At 36.7% G+C, this 14,246-nt stretch overlaps 1 protein-coding gene across 10 annotated transcripts in view; it reads left to right on the top strand.

Moving 5' to 3' along the window:
- Positions 1-14,246, top strand: part of ASH1L (ASH1 like histone lysine methyltransferase) — a 205,453-nt gene that overhangs the window by 171,924 nt on the left and 19,283 nt on the right. For all 10 annotated transcript variants that reach the window (XM_060414913.1, XM_012182890.5, XM_060414916.1 and 7 more), the window contains 4 exons: positions 11,033-11,141; positions 11,570-11,734; positions 11,895-11,989; positions 13,632-13,789. In XM_060414913.1, the coding sequence (XP_060270896.1) occupies positions 11,033-11,141; positions 11,570-11,734; positions 11,895-11,989; positions 13,632-13,789 (527 nt within the window). The remainder of the gene's footprint in view (positions 1-11,032; positions 11,142-11,569; positions 11,735-11,894; positions 11,990-13,631; positions 13,790-14,246) is intronic.

Genomic DNA, 14,246 nt, shown 5'->3' with positions numbered 1-14,246 from the left:
ATATTTGAAACTTGCTTAGAGAATGAATCTTAAAAATCTTATCACAAGAAAATAATCTGATACTATGCATGGTGATGGATGTTAACTAGAGTCATTGTAGTGATCATTTTGCAGTATATACATATAATAAATCATAATGTTACGCCTAAAACTAATATAATATTTTATGTCAATTAGGTCTTAATTTTTTTTTTTTAAAGATTGGCAGAATAGATTACAAGCACATGATCCTGGGGCTTCCCTGGTGGTCCAGTGGTTAAGAACTCACCTTGTAGTACAGGGGATGCAGGTTTGATCCCTGATCAGGGAACTAAGATCCCATATGCTACTGGGCAACGAAGCCCACTCAGTGCAACTAGTGGGCTCGCGTGCCACAACAAAAGATCCCATGTGCTGCAACAAAGACCCAATGCAGCCTAATTAATTAATTCAAAAATACATCATCCACCTGTATACTGTGTATAAGAGACTCACTGAACATCCAAAGACACAGCCAGGTTGAAAGTGAAAGGATGGAAGAAGATGTTCCATGTCAGTAACTAGTAGCCAGAAGAGAGTGGGAGTGGCTAAAATAGACTTTAAACCCGAAAAGGTTAAGAGAGATGAAGAAGGCCATATGTTTCTTAAAAAGATTCAGCAAGAAGATGTAACAGTTGTAAACATTCACACACATGACAGAACTTCAAAATATATGAAGCAAAAACTGACAGTTGAAGGGAGAAATAATTCTGCAGTAATAATTGGGAGACTTCAACTCCCCCCCTTGATAATGAAAAGAACAACCGGAGAGGTAAGTAAGGAATAGAGAACTTACATAATAAACCAACTAGATCTAAAAAAAATACAAAGACCCCACCCAACAACAGCATTTACATTCTTCCCAAGTGCACATGGGACATTTTGTTAGGCAGAAATTAAGTCTCAGTAGATTTTTTTATTTTTTGGCCATGCCACATAGCGTGTGGCATCTTAGTTCCCAGACCAGGAATTGAACCCACGCCCCCTGCGTTAGCAGTGCAGCGTCTTAACCACTGAACCAAAACTGGCACACTGAGACACTGATTTCTGTTTTTTAGGCCACACTGCATGGTTTGTGGGATCTTAACTCCCCAACCAGGTCAATAGGTTTTTATTTTTATTTTTGGCTCTGCTGGGTCTTCATTGCTACACAGGCTTTTCTCTAGTTTTGGTGCACAGGAGCTACTCTCTAGTAGCAGGCTTCTCATTGTGGTGGCTTCACTTCTCGTGGAACGTGGGCTCTAGGCTGTGCAGGCTTCAGAAGTTGTGGCTCATGGGCTCTAGAGCACAGGCCCAGTAGTTATGGCTCATGGGGTTAGTTGCTCCACGTCATGTGGGATCTCCATGGATCAGAGATTAAACCCATGTCTCCTGCATTGGCAGGTGGATTCTTTACAACTGAGCTACCAGGGAAGTCCCCAGTAGATTTTAAAAGATAGATATTATAGAAGGTATCTTCTCTAACCACAAGAGATGGAAGTTAGAAAACCAGTAATATAGTTGGTCAGAGAAGAAATCACAAGGGAAATTATTAAATACTTAGAGATGGATGAAAATAGTATAAAGTACCAAAACCTATGGGATGCAGCAGCAGCAGCACTATGTGGGAATTTTGTAGCTATAAATGCTTACATTAAAAAATAAGAAAGGGCTCAAATTAACAAGCTAACTTTACAACTTAGAGTGGAAGTGTTAGGTGCTCATTTGTGTCAGACTCTTTGTGACCCTGTGGATGCCAGGCTTCTCTGTCCATGAAATTCTCCAGGCAAGAATACTAGAGTGGGATCCATTCCCTTCTCCAGGGGATCTTCCCAACCCAGGGATTGAACCTGGATCCCCTGCATTACAGGCAGATTCTTTACCATCTGAACCGCCAGGGAAGCCTACTTTACAACTTAATGACCTAGAAAAAGAGCAAACTGAATCTAAAGTTAGGGCTGGAGAACCCCATGGACAGAGAAACCTGGCAGGCTATAATCTGTAGGATCACAAAGAGCTGGACACTACTGAAGCAACTTAGCACCACACAACACAAATCTAAAGTTAGCAAAAGGAAGGAAGTAATAAAGATGAGAATGAGAACAGAGATAATTAAAATCTAAAATAGAAAAACAATAGAGAAAATCAGTGAAACCAAAAGTTGGTTCTTCAAAAAGATAACAAACCTTTAGCTATAGGGATGAAGAAGAAAGGATTCAAATTACTAAACTCAGAAATGAAATGAAAGTGGGGACATTACTACCAATGCTACAGAAATGAAAAAGATTAAAAGAGAATACTATGAACAGATGTACACCAAAAAATCAGATAACCTAGTTGAGATGGACAAGTTTCTAGAACCACAAAACCTACTATGACTAAATCATGAAGAAATAAAAAATCTGAATAAACCTGTAACTAACAAATGTATTGAATCAGTAATCAAAAATCTCCCAACAAAGAAAAGCCCTTGACTTGATGGTTTTACTGGTGAATTCTATCAAGTTAGTACCAATTCAAATTTTTCAGAAAAACTGAAGCAAAGCTTCATTTACCCTATGAAGCAAACATAACCCTGATGCCAAAGCTTAGCAAAGACTCCCCAAGAAAACTACAGACCAATACCTGTTATGAACATTGATGCAAAAATCCTCAGCAAAATACTAGCAAGCAATTCACCAGCATATTAAAAGAATTGTGCACAGTGACTGTGGAATTTCATCCTGGAAGGCAAGGATTGTTCAGCATAGGAAAATTGACCAGTGCGATACACTACATCAGGAAAGTAAAGGAGAAAAGAAGTCACATGGTCATCTCAATTGATGGAGGAAAAAAGCATTTGACAAAATTCAACTCCCTCTTCATGATAAAGATACTCAACAAAATAGAAATAGAAAGACTGCCTCAACGTAATAAAAGCCATATATGAAAACTCTCAGTAGTGAAAGACTGAAAGCTTTTCCTCTAAGATCAAGAACAGGACAAGGATGCCCACATTCACCATTTTATGCAAAATAATACTGGAAGCTCAAACCAGAAGAAAATCAGACAGATATAAAAGGCATCCAAATTGGAAATGAAGAATAAAATTATCTTTGTTTGCATATTGTATGGTCTTCTGTAGTTGCATTTGTATATGCAAACATTGAGCATTTTGAAATGGAAATTATAAAAACAGTTCCATTTGCAGTATCATGAAAAAGAAGGAAGTACTTAAAATTAACTTAATGAGGTGAAAGAATTGTACATGAAAGCTATAAAACATTGTTAAAGACATAAATGAGTGGTAACACATCTCATGTTCATAGATAAGATTTGATTTTATTAAAATGGCACTATTACCCAAAGTGATCTACAGAGTCAGTGTAATTCCTATCAAAATCCCCATGACACTTTTTTTTTCAGAAATCAAACCTATCTGAAAATTCATATGGAATCTCAAAGGACCCCCAAATAACCAAAATAATCCTAAAAAAGAGCAGAAGTGAAGGATTCACACTTAATTTGAAAAGTTACTACAAAGTCAGAGTAATCAAAGCAGTATGTATGGTATAGGCATAAAGACAGGCATATAGACCCATTAAATAGAATAAAGAACCTTGAAACAAACCCCTACATATTACTCCTTGGAAGAAAAGTTATGACCAATCTAGCAGAGACATTACTTTGCCGACTAAGGTCCACCTAGTCAAGGCTATGGTTTTTCCTGTGGTCATGTATGGATGTGAGAGTTGGACTGTGAAGAAGGCTGAGCACCGAAGAATTGATGCTTTTGAACTGTGGTGTTGGAGAAGACTCTTGAGGGTCCCTTGGACTTCAAGGAGATCCAACCAGTCCATTCTGAAGGAGATCAGCCCTGGGATTTCTTTGGAGGGAATGATGGTAAAGCTGAAACTCCAGTACTTTGGCCACCTCATGTGAAGAGTTGACTCATTAGAAAAGACTATGATGCTGGGAGGGATTGGGGGCAGGAGGAGAAGGAGACGACCGAAGTGTGCCAAAACCGTTTAGTGAGAAGGGGATACTCTTTTCAGTAAAAGATGCTAGGAAAACTCAGTATCCTCTGCAGAAGTATGAAGTTGGCCCCCTACCAAACACTACACAAAAATTAATTGAAACCAATCAAGAACCTAAATATAAGACCTAAAACAATAAAACTTGAAGACAGAACAAAAGTTTCACAACACTGGACTTGGAAATAATTTTGGGGGTATGACATCTAAGGCACAGGTAACCAAAGAAAAAATAAACTGAACTTCATAAAAAAATCAAAAGATACTATACACAGAACAAAAGGCTGCCCACAGAATGGGAGAAAATATTTGCAAGTCATATATCTGATAATGTATTAGCATCAAGAATATATAGAGAACCCCTGAAACTCAACAACAACAAAAAAACCCAATTCAGAATGGACAGAGAACTTTAATATATTAATATATTTCTCCAAAGAAAATATGCAGATGGCCAGTAAACAAATAAAAATATATTCAAAATGACTGATCATTAAGGATATACAATTCAAAACCATAAGATACTACCTCACACCCTCAGAATAGCTACTGTGGAAATGACAGGAAACAATAAGTATTGACAAGGATGTTAAGAAATAGAAACCCTTGTACTCTATTGGAAATATAAAAATGATATATCCACAGTGGAAAAGGGTAGGGATGTTCCTCAACAAATTAAAAATAAAATTTCTGTATAATCCAGCAGTCCAGCTTCTGAGTGTATATCCAAAAGAATTGAAGGAGGTTCTCAAAGAGATATCTGCACCCCCGTATTTTAGTAACGTTATTCAGAGTAGCTTAAATGTGGAAGAACCCAGATGTCCATAATGGATGAAGGGATAAGGAAAATCTGGTTTTTACATACAATAAAATTCAGCCTTTAAAAAGAAGAAAGTTTTGCGATGTACTACAACATCGATAGACCTTGAGGACATTATGCTAGGTGAAATAATCCAGTCACAAAAAGACAGATACTACTGTGTGATTCCACTTACATGAGATGTTTAAAAGTAGTTAGAATCGTAGAGACCGTAGAGGAGTGGTTGTCTGAGGCTGGAGGAAGGAGAGTTTGAAAGTTATTGTTTCATAGGGACAGAGTCCATTTTACAGGACAGAAAGAGGTGGACTTGCGTGGTGGAGCTGACTACACAACATGAATTTTCTTTTTTGTTTCCTTTTTCTTCTTTTGGCTACACCTCACAGTATGTGAGATCTTAGTTAGCCGATCAGGAATTGAACCTGTGCCCCCTGCAGTGGAAGCATGTAGTCTTGACCACTAGACCACTAAGGAAGTCCAGTGTGGATGTTCTTAATACCACTGAACTGTACATTTTTAAGTGGTTAAGGTTATAGACTTTGTTACATGTGTTTTAACACAGTTGAAGAAAAATAGGCTCGTATGAACAACATTCTATAAGAGTGTCCACTGCCACTTCTCTTCCACTTCATAAAACATTAGAATAAACTGAATGAGAGTTTGTAGGACATCAGCACTGAAGACCACCAAACATTATTGGGAGAAAAGACCACCTAAATTAACGGAGAAATACACCATGTTTATGGATTATAAATCTCAAATATTTTTGAGATGTCAGTTCTTACCAGATCTATAAATTGAAATTCAATTTTTAGGGGAATTGACAGGCTGATTCCAAAACATACATCTAATTGTGAAGGACCTTAAAAAGGTAAGATGATCTTGAAGAAAAAAATTTAAGGACTTGAACTACTAATTTCAAGACTTACTGTAGAGGTACAGTAAAAGAGTATGTGTTTGCTTGGGCTAGATTAATAGACAAATGGAATAGCATAAGGGGCTTCCTAGGTGGCTTAGTGGTAAAGAATTCGTCTGCCAATGCAGGAGATGCAAGAGACACACGTTTGATCCCTGGGTCAGAAAGATCCCCTGGAGGAAGAAATGGCAACTCATTCCAGTATTCTTGCCCGGAAAATCCCATAAACAGAGGAGCTTGGTGGGCTCCAATCCATAGGGTCACAAAGAGTCAGACATGACTGAGTGCACACAGCAGCAGCAGGAGTCCAGGTAAAGACACATAAATGTACTATCACCTGATTTTATGACATAGGTTCCACTGCAAGTCAGTTAGGAAAGGATGGCTTTTAATAAGTGGTTTTGAGTCATAGGCTCCTGCGTGAATACACACACAAAAATTAAGATGACTCTCAGACCTAAATATCACCATTGAAGCAATCATGTTTGTATAGGCAACATGAGAGAATATTTATTAAATTTACTTTTTATTGAAGTATAATTGAATTACAATGTTGTGTTAATTACTGCTGTACAGCTTAGTGACTCAGTTAACATATATATATTATACACATATATTATTATACATATATACACATTTTTTCTTTGTCTTTTTATTATGTATATATAGATATATTTTTATATATGTATACATATATTTTTTAATACATATATATTTTTTCTTATACATATATATTATACAGTACTCTTGCCTGGAAAATCCATGGATGGAGGAGCCTGGTAGGCTGCAGTCCATGGGGTTGCCAAGAGTCGGACACGACTGAGCGACTTCACTTTCACTTTTTACTTTCATGCATTGGAGAAAGAAATGGCAACCCACTCCAGTATTCTTACCTGGAGAATCGCAGGGACGAGGAAGCCTGGTGGGCTGCCATCTATGGGGTCGCACAGAGTTGGACACGACTGAAGCGACTTAGCAGCAGCAGCAGCAGCATACATATGTATACATATACATATATATTTTGTATATATATATTTACGTTATACAAAGAGACATGACTCTTTATACATACATATATTACAGTTATATATTTTTTGGTTTTCCATTAGGGTTTATCACAGGATATCGAATATAGTTCCCTGTGCTATATAGTTAGGACCTTGTCGTTTATCCATTCTATATGTATCAGTTTGTATCTCCTAATCCCAGACTCTCAATCCAGTCCTTTTTACTCCCCTCTCCCTTGGCAACCGCCAGTCTATTCTCTGTGTCCCTGATTCTGTTTCTGTTGCATAGATAGATTCATTTGTGTTGTAGTTTAGATTCTATATATAGGTGATAATCATACGGTATTTGTCTTTCTGACTTCTTTCACTTAGTATGATAACCTCTGGTTGCATCCATGTTGCTGCAAATGGCATTATTTCATTCTTGTTTAGGGCTGGATAGTATTCCCCGTGTGTGTGTGTGTGTGTGTGTGTGTGTGTGTGTGTCTGTGTGTGTCTGTGTGTGTGTGTGTGTGTTTATACACTACATCTTCTTTATCCATTTATCTATCCGTGGACATTTAAGTTGCTTCCATGTTTTGGTTATTGTGGATAGTGGTGCTATGAACATAGGGGTATATGTATCTTTTTGAATTATAGCTTTGTCTGGATATATGCCCAGGAGTGGGATTGCTTAGTCATATGGTAATTCTATTTTTAGTTTTCAGAGAAACCTCCATACTGTTTTCCACAGTGGCTTCACCAACTTTCATTCCCACCAACAGTGTAGGAGGGTTCCCTTTTCACATGGGAGAATATTTTCATATACTTGGGATAGATAAAATTATCTTAAACAGGATATAAATAGCACTAAAGATAAAAGAACTGATAAAATTAACAATGTCTATTCATCCAAAGGAAACTTTTGAGTGTAAAAGCACGCCATACACTGCGAAAGGGGTATTTACAATGTGTTTATCTGACAAAGAACTTACTTCTGGATGAAGTTTAGAATCTGTGAATCAGTAAGAAAAAGACAATCTAATTTTTAAAAAAGGTAATAGACACGTCAGAATATAAAAGTGGTCAGTAATCAAAAGGTGCTTAATATTTTAGTCATCAGAGAAAAATGTTAATTAACCCATATTAACATTCAGAGTGTTAACAAGGGTATAACACAACGTGAATGGTTTTTTTGTGTTACTGCTGGTGGAACTGTAAATTGGTATGACAACTTATAAAAGATGTTTGTACCTACCAAAGCTAATAAACACATCTAGTAAACTAGCAACCCTACTCATAAGTATATCCCCAACATAAATGAGTGTTTATATTCAAAAGACAGGTGCAAAAAAATTAAAAAGGCATGTGCAAGAATATCCACAGAAATTTTTTTTTAAGGCTGTGCCGCGCAGCTTGTGGGATCTCAGTTCCCTGACCAGAGATTAAACCCAGGCCATAGCAGTGAAAGCCCAGAATCCTAACTGCTAGGCAACCAGGGACTTTTCCCAGAAATTTTTTTTTTTTTAATAATAGCTGAAAACTGAATATAGTCCATTGTTTATCAGCAATAAAATAGATCGGTAAATTTTGCTAAATTCATATAATGGAATACTACACAGCAGTATAAAGGTATACTATAATAGAGTGCAACATTGAGTCAAAGAAGGTAGGCATATAATTGTACATAATACTATATATTCTGTATGATTCCATTTAATTTAAGTTTAAAACAGATGAAACTATAATCTCTATGTGGATAGAAATTAGAATGGTGGCAATTCTTTGGGGGAGGGTACTGACTGGGAAAGAGGTTACACAAGTGTAGAGATACATAAAATTCAACAAACTATACATTTAAAATTTTGTATTCTTATAAGTTATGCCTCTTCCCCCCCCCATGTTTTTAATACAATATATTTTAGTATAGGATCAAATTTTAAATGTTATGGTATGGAAAAAGGGTCAGCAATCTTGGAATGTGGCTGTGCGCCAATAAAAATTTAGAAAGACCTGGGGGGAATTTGTCTGCCTCCATAGTTTCCCAACCACGGGTATAGACTAAAATAAATGGGACCTAATCAAACTTACAAGCTCTTGCACAGCAAAGGAAACCATAAACAAAACAAAAAGACAACCTAGGAACTGAGAGAAAATATTTGCAAATGATGCAACCAACAAGGGCTTCATTTCCAAAATATACACACAGCTCTTATAACTCAATTACAAAAAAAAAAAAGAAATCAGTTGGTCAGAAGAACTAAATAGACATTACTCCAAAGAAGATGTACAGATGACCAAGCATTTGAAAAGATGTTCAACATTGCTAATTATTGACAAATGCTAATCAAAACTACAACAAGGTATCACCTCACGCTGGCCAGAATGGCCATCATTAAAAGGTCTACCAGTATCAAATGCTGGAGAGGGTGTGGAGAAAAGGAACGCCCCTTATACTGTTGGTAGAAATGTAAATTGATGCAGCCACTATGGAAAACAATATGGAGATTCCTTAATAAACTAAAAGTAGAGTTGCCATATGATCCAGCAGTCCCACTCCTGGGCCTATACCTAGAGAAAACACTTAATTCAAAAATTTATGCACTTTAATGTTCATAACAGCATTATTTACAGCAACTAAGACATGGAAGCCATCTAAGTGTCCATCAAGAGATCAGTGGAATTTGCAGGGTGGCAGTGGAGACACAGATACAGAGAACAGGTCTGTGGACCCCGCAGGGGAAGGAGAGGGTAGGACGAATGGAGAAAGTGGCATGGAAATATATACACCACCATATGTAAGATAGATAGCTAGTGGGAATATGCTGTATGACTCATGGAGCTCAAACCAGTGCTGTGACAACCTAGAGGTGTTGGATGGGGTAGGAGGGAGGTTCAAGAGGGAGGGGACATTTAAAGATGAATGAATAAAGATGTGTCTGTATATATGCTGTATATGTGTGTGTGTGTATGCTACTCGGACATAAAAAAGAATGAAATAATGCCATTTGCAGCAACATGGATGGACTTAGAGATTATAATACTAAGTGAAGTAAGTCAGAGAAAGAAAAATACCACATGATATCACTTATATATGGAATCTGGGCTTCCCTGATGGCTTAGATGGTAAAGAATCTGCCTGCAGTGCAGGAGACTGGGTTTGATCCCTGGGTCAGGAAGATCCCCTAGTGAAGGGAATGGCAACCCACTCTAGTAATCTTGTCTGGAGAATTCCATGGACAGAGGAGCCTGGCGGGTTACAGTCCAAGGAGTCACAGTGTCGGACACTACTGAGCAGCTTACACCTTCACTTTCGTATGTGGCATCTAAAATGTACAAATTAACTTATTTATAAAACAGAAACAGACCTTCAGGCATAGAGAATCGTACAGTTTTCAAAGGGGATAGGGATGGGGAAGGATAAATTAGGATTTAAGGATTTGCAGATATAAACTACTATATATAAAATAGATAAACAGGGCTTCCCTGGTGGCTCACTGGTAAAGAATCTGCCTGCCAGTGTAGGAGGTATGGGTTTCATTTCTGATTCAGGAAGATCCCACTTGCCATGGAGCAGCTAAGCCTGAGAAACACAATTGCTGAAGCCCACACACCCTAGAGCCGTGCTCCACAATAAGATGTGCCACTGTAATGAGAAGCCCTCGTGCCACAACCTCTGCTCACCACAACTAGAAAAAAGCCTGTGCAGCAACAAAGACCCAGCAGAGCCAGAAATAATTAGATAAGCAATAAAATCCTACTGCATAGTACAATGAACTATATTCTATATCCTGTGATAAACTATAATGGAAAAGAATGTTTAAAAAGCACTCAGTAAATGTTAGCTAAAATTATATGTTACTCTGTAAAGCATCTAGAACAGTACATGATACCTTATTAATAAAGTAGATAAAATAGAACAAAAGAGACACTTGTGTACAGGTTAAAAAGGTGGAGATCAGTAGAAATTAGAAGATTTTTATCCATAGGAAATAATTGTAATTTGTTTAGTAAGTAAACTAATGCCCTATGTTAAAAGGACTTTGAATACCAAACAAGAAAAGTTTGACCTTTGACGGCAGAAAGCATGTTTTCCAGAAAACTGGTTTAGGACTATTAATCTGTCAGTATTATACAGACTGGATAGAAGAAAAAAGAGATTAAAGATGGAGTGACTGGCCAGGAAACTTGAATGATTGGATACAGAAACAGAGGCAAATTTGAAATCAGTATTCCAACCTTTCTGGTTCTCAGGCATGGTATTATGAATCTCTGCCTTTAACTCTTATTGCTTTCTCTATAGGTCTGTTAATGGAGTGTACCGGATTGGACTATATGCTCTTAAAGATATGCCAGCTGGTACTGAACTCACCTATGATTACAACTTTCATTCCTTCAACGTTGAAAAACAGGTAAGAATGATAAATTCAAGAGGGAGTTTGAACTTTATGATAGTACTCTATATAACATGAGCCTTCAGTGAACATTATTGATTTGTAGCTACTAAGAAATACATTGGAAAAGATTTACTCTTTGTTCCACTTATCTAGGATACATATGTCACAGTCATTCTTTCAGAACTCTGTAGAAGAGACTGTTCAATTATTTTTTGTCTCCATTCAATTCTTAATTTTTCTCGTGAAGTTTTTCCAAAATTTAATCTTTCCTTTCTACTACAGTGGAAACCATTTATATTTATTTTACTCACAATGAGTTATGTTCCTCTGTATGAAAATTTCTTGATTCAAACTTATTATTGGGTGTCCAGATACTCAGGCATTCTGTTTAAACTTTTAGATTAGACTTCAAACTAAAAGCATTATTCTCTTCCCCTTCAAAGCAACTGTGTAAGTGTGGCTTTGAGAAATGTCGAGGAATCATTGGAGGCAAGAGTCAACGCATGAATGGACTCACCAGCAACAAAAGTAGCCAACCAGTGACCTCACATAAAAAGTCTGGACGGTCAAAAGAGAAAAGGAAGTCTAAGCACAAGCTGAAGAAAAGGGTAAATAATTATCTCATGATTTTCTCCAAATATCTGCATGTAGGCAATTACTGAAATAAGGGATGTACCACAGGGTGGCATCTTTAGAGTGGTTTTCCTATTCTGAGGTGATTTATGATTTATCTTGTTTTTCTTTCAATCTAATCCATCTGTTTTTTAGAGAGGCCATCTCTCTGAGGAACCCAGTGAAAACATCAACACTCCAACAAGGTTGACCCCTCAATTACAAATGAAGCCAATGTCCAATCGGGAGAGGTAAAAAAAAAATTTTCATATCTGCACTCTTTAAATTATGTGACTTGCTTGACGGTTTAAAAATTATTAAACATGTATATAGTTGAGACATTTGTTTTTTGAAGGAAGACTTTAAACAAGCATTCAGGGGTGAACTTGGCTGGAGGAAGGAACTAATTTCTAACTGAAATTTAACTTTTTATTAAAATGTGACTGTAGGCCAAAGGAAAAAAAATGCGTGTGTGTGTATCTAGTAGTTGCTGTTTCTATGAGTTTGTCACCAATATTTACAGTTTCCTATGTTATAGGCATAACAGATATCTCAAAATATCATTCATATTCATCTCTACCTTAAAATTACTGTGGTTATTAAACCCACCACTAGATCTTGTCATGTGTTAAAAATTAATGTTCATTTCTATATCACAACTTCAGGGTTTTTGTTTAATATTCTGCAAGCTGTATCTAAGTTTATTCAGTTTGGTTTTAATCCTGTATACTAAAAATTACTTAAAATTTTAAATACTTTTAGTTAACATTGATGAGAGGAGGATTACATGTAGTTCACCAGCCTGCCAAAGGAATGCATGGCACAGAAGAGATTAAGAATCCCTGTTTTGTTGATAAATTAACAGAGCAATAAAAAGGATCTTAAGTAGTCATCTTTGCTTTTCCCTATATTGAGATATTTGTCCATGTCTGAAGTAAGAGAAATAAATATGTATGTCCTATTTTTCAAATTGTCTTGGGACATTTCCTGCATCTTCCCTGACTATGTATTCCAGTATCTTAGCAAATTCATCCTTATCTGTAATTTTACTATAATTTTAGCCCCTTTCATCATATTTCACTTTGAATCATAGAAATTTTACATTTCAGTAAAAGAAAGAAGTCCAGTGGTCTCTTCTTTGGCTGCATAGCAGCTTAGGTTGCTTTTTAAAACTCCTTATACCCAGGCCACACTTCAAACCACTTACATCAGAATTTTCAGAAGTAGAACCCAGGTATCAATAGTTTGTACAACTCCCCAAGTGATCTCAATGTGCAGCTCAAGTCACGAACTATAAAATTAGTCTAACCTCCGTTTACCAAGGCCCATAGTTTGAGACTTAAGGTCCCGTCTGTTTACATGTTTGTTAGAGTGAAAATCAAATTATAGAATCATCAAAATTGTGTAGGGTTAATCAAGATGCATATAACTCATTTAAGTTTAGAGGTCCATGCGGTAGCACTGCACCTAACATGGTTTGCCCAGTGCATATCCATCTTAAATATCTTTACCTACATCTATCAGTCCAGTTCTCTTTGTTACAGCTGACCCTAAGCCTATACTTCATCTTGGCATATTTCTTTAGAATTCTACAAATAGTGCATAAAGCTGTACCTTCAAGTCAACATGCTTCAGTTGCCAAAATTGTTGCAGCTTTTAGGTGATATTTGTCAGATATTTGTAAATATTATAGAGAAATGTTTTGTGTTATGTGAAAAAACTCAAGATGCAAAACTGAATAATGTTTTTCCATATGTAGTTCTCTTTAAAACAGCTGATTTCACTGTTAAGTATTCATTTATATCATCATACCAGTGGCTTACATAGAGTAAACATGTAGTTAATGTTCATTGGATGGATGAATAAAGGAGCTCCTTTTTTCCTTCCTTATAGAAACTTTGTATTAAAGCATCATGTGTTCCTGGTCCGAAACTGGGAGAAGATTCGGCAGAAACAGGAGGAAGTAAAGCACACCAGTGATAATATTCATTCAGCATCGTTATATACCCGTTGGAATGGCATCTGCCGAGATGATGGGAACATCAAATCTGGTAAGGACCAGGAGACATTCTTGTTAGTTTACAGGTATCAGTCCACCATAACCTATCCATCCCAGCACTAAACTTCTTTGTCTCTACTCCAAGGAATAGGAAGAAACTCCCTTCCACCAGCCTTCCAGACACCACCTACACTCTTATAATTACTAGATATAGAGGATCTTTTGTGTTTAGGATCCTTTCCTGCCTAGAAAATAACTTGCAGACAGGATAAACAGTGATGCCAAATGTAGGAGAAAATGACATTAGTGTTAATTTCAGTACTTTGTTCTCCTCCACATTGAGACCAGCATTATACAGAGATGTTCAGATTTTCTTTTTCTGACTTTCATGAGTGAATAATGTACCAGTACTCCAGAGTTCAGATCTGGTATCCAGAACAGACCTTAAGCAGAAAATTTTACACATCCAAGCATCCTTTATAACTGAAAATTAAGTATGAAAAGCTCAT

The sequence above is a fragment of the Ovis aries genome, chromosome 1 (assembly GCF_016772045.2).
Source record: "Ovis aries strain OAR_USU_Benz2616 breed Rambouillet chromosome 1, ARS-UI_Ramb_v3.0, whole genome shotgun sequence".
Classification (NCBI taxonomy): domain Eukaryota; kingdom Metazoa; phylum Chordata; class Mammalia; order Artiodactyla; family Bovidae; genus Ovis; species Ovis aries.
The sequence above is the reverse complement of the archived record's forward strand: the minus strand, read 5'-3'. Positions and strand labels throughout refer to the sequence as shown.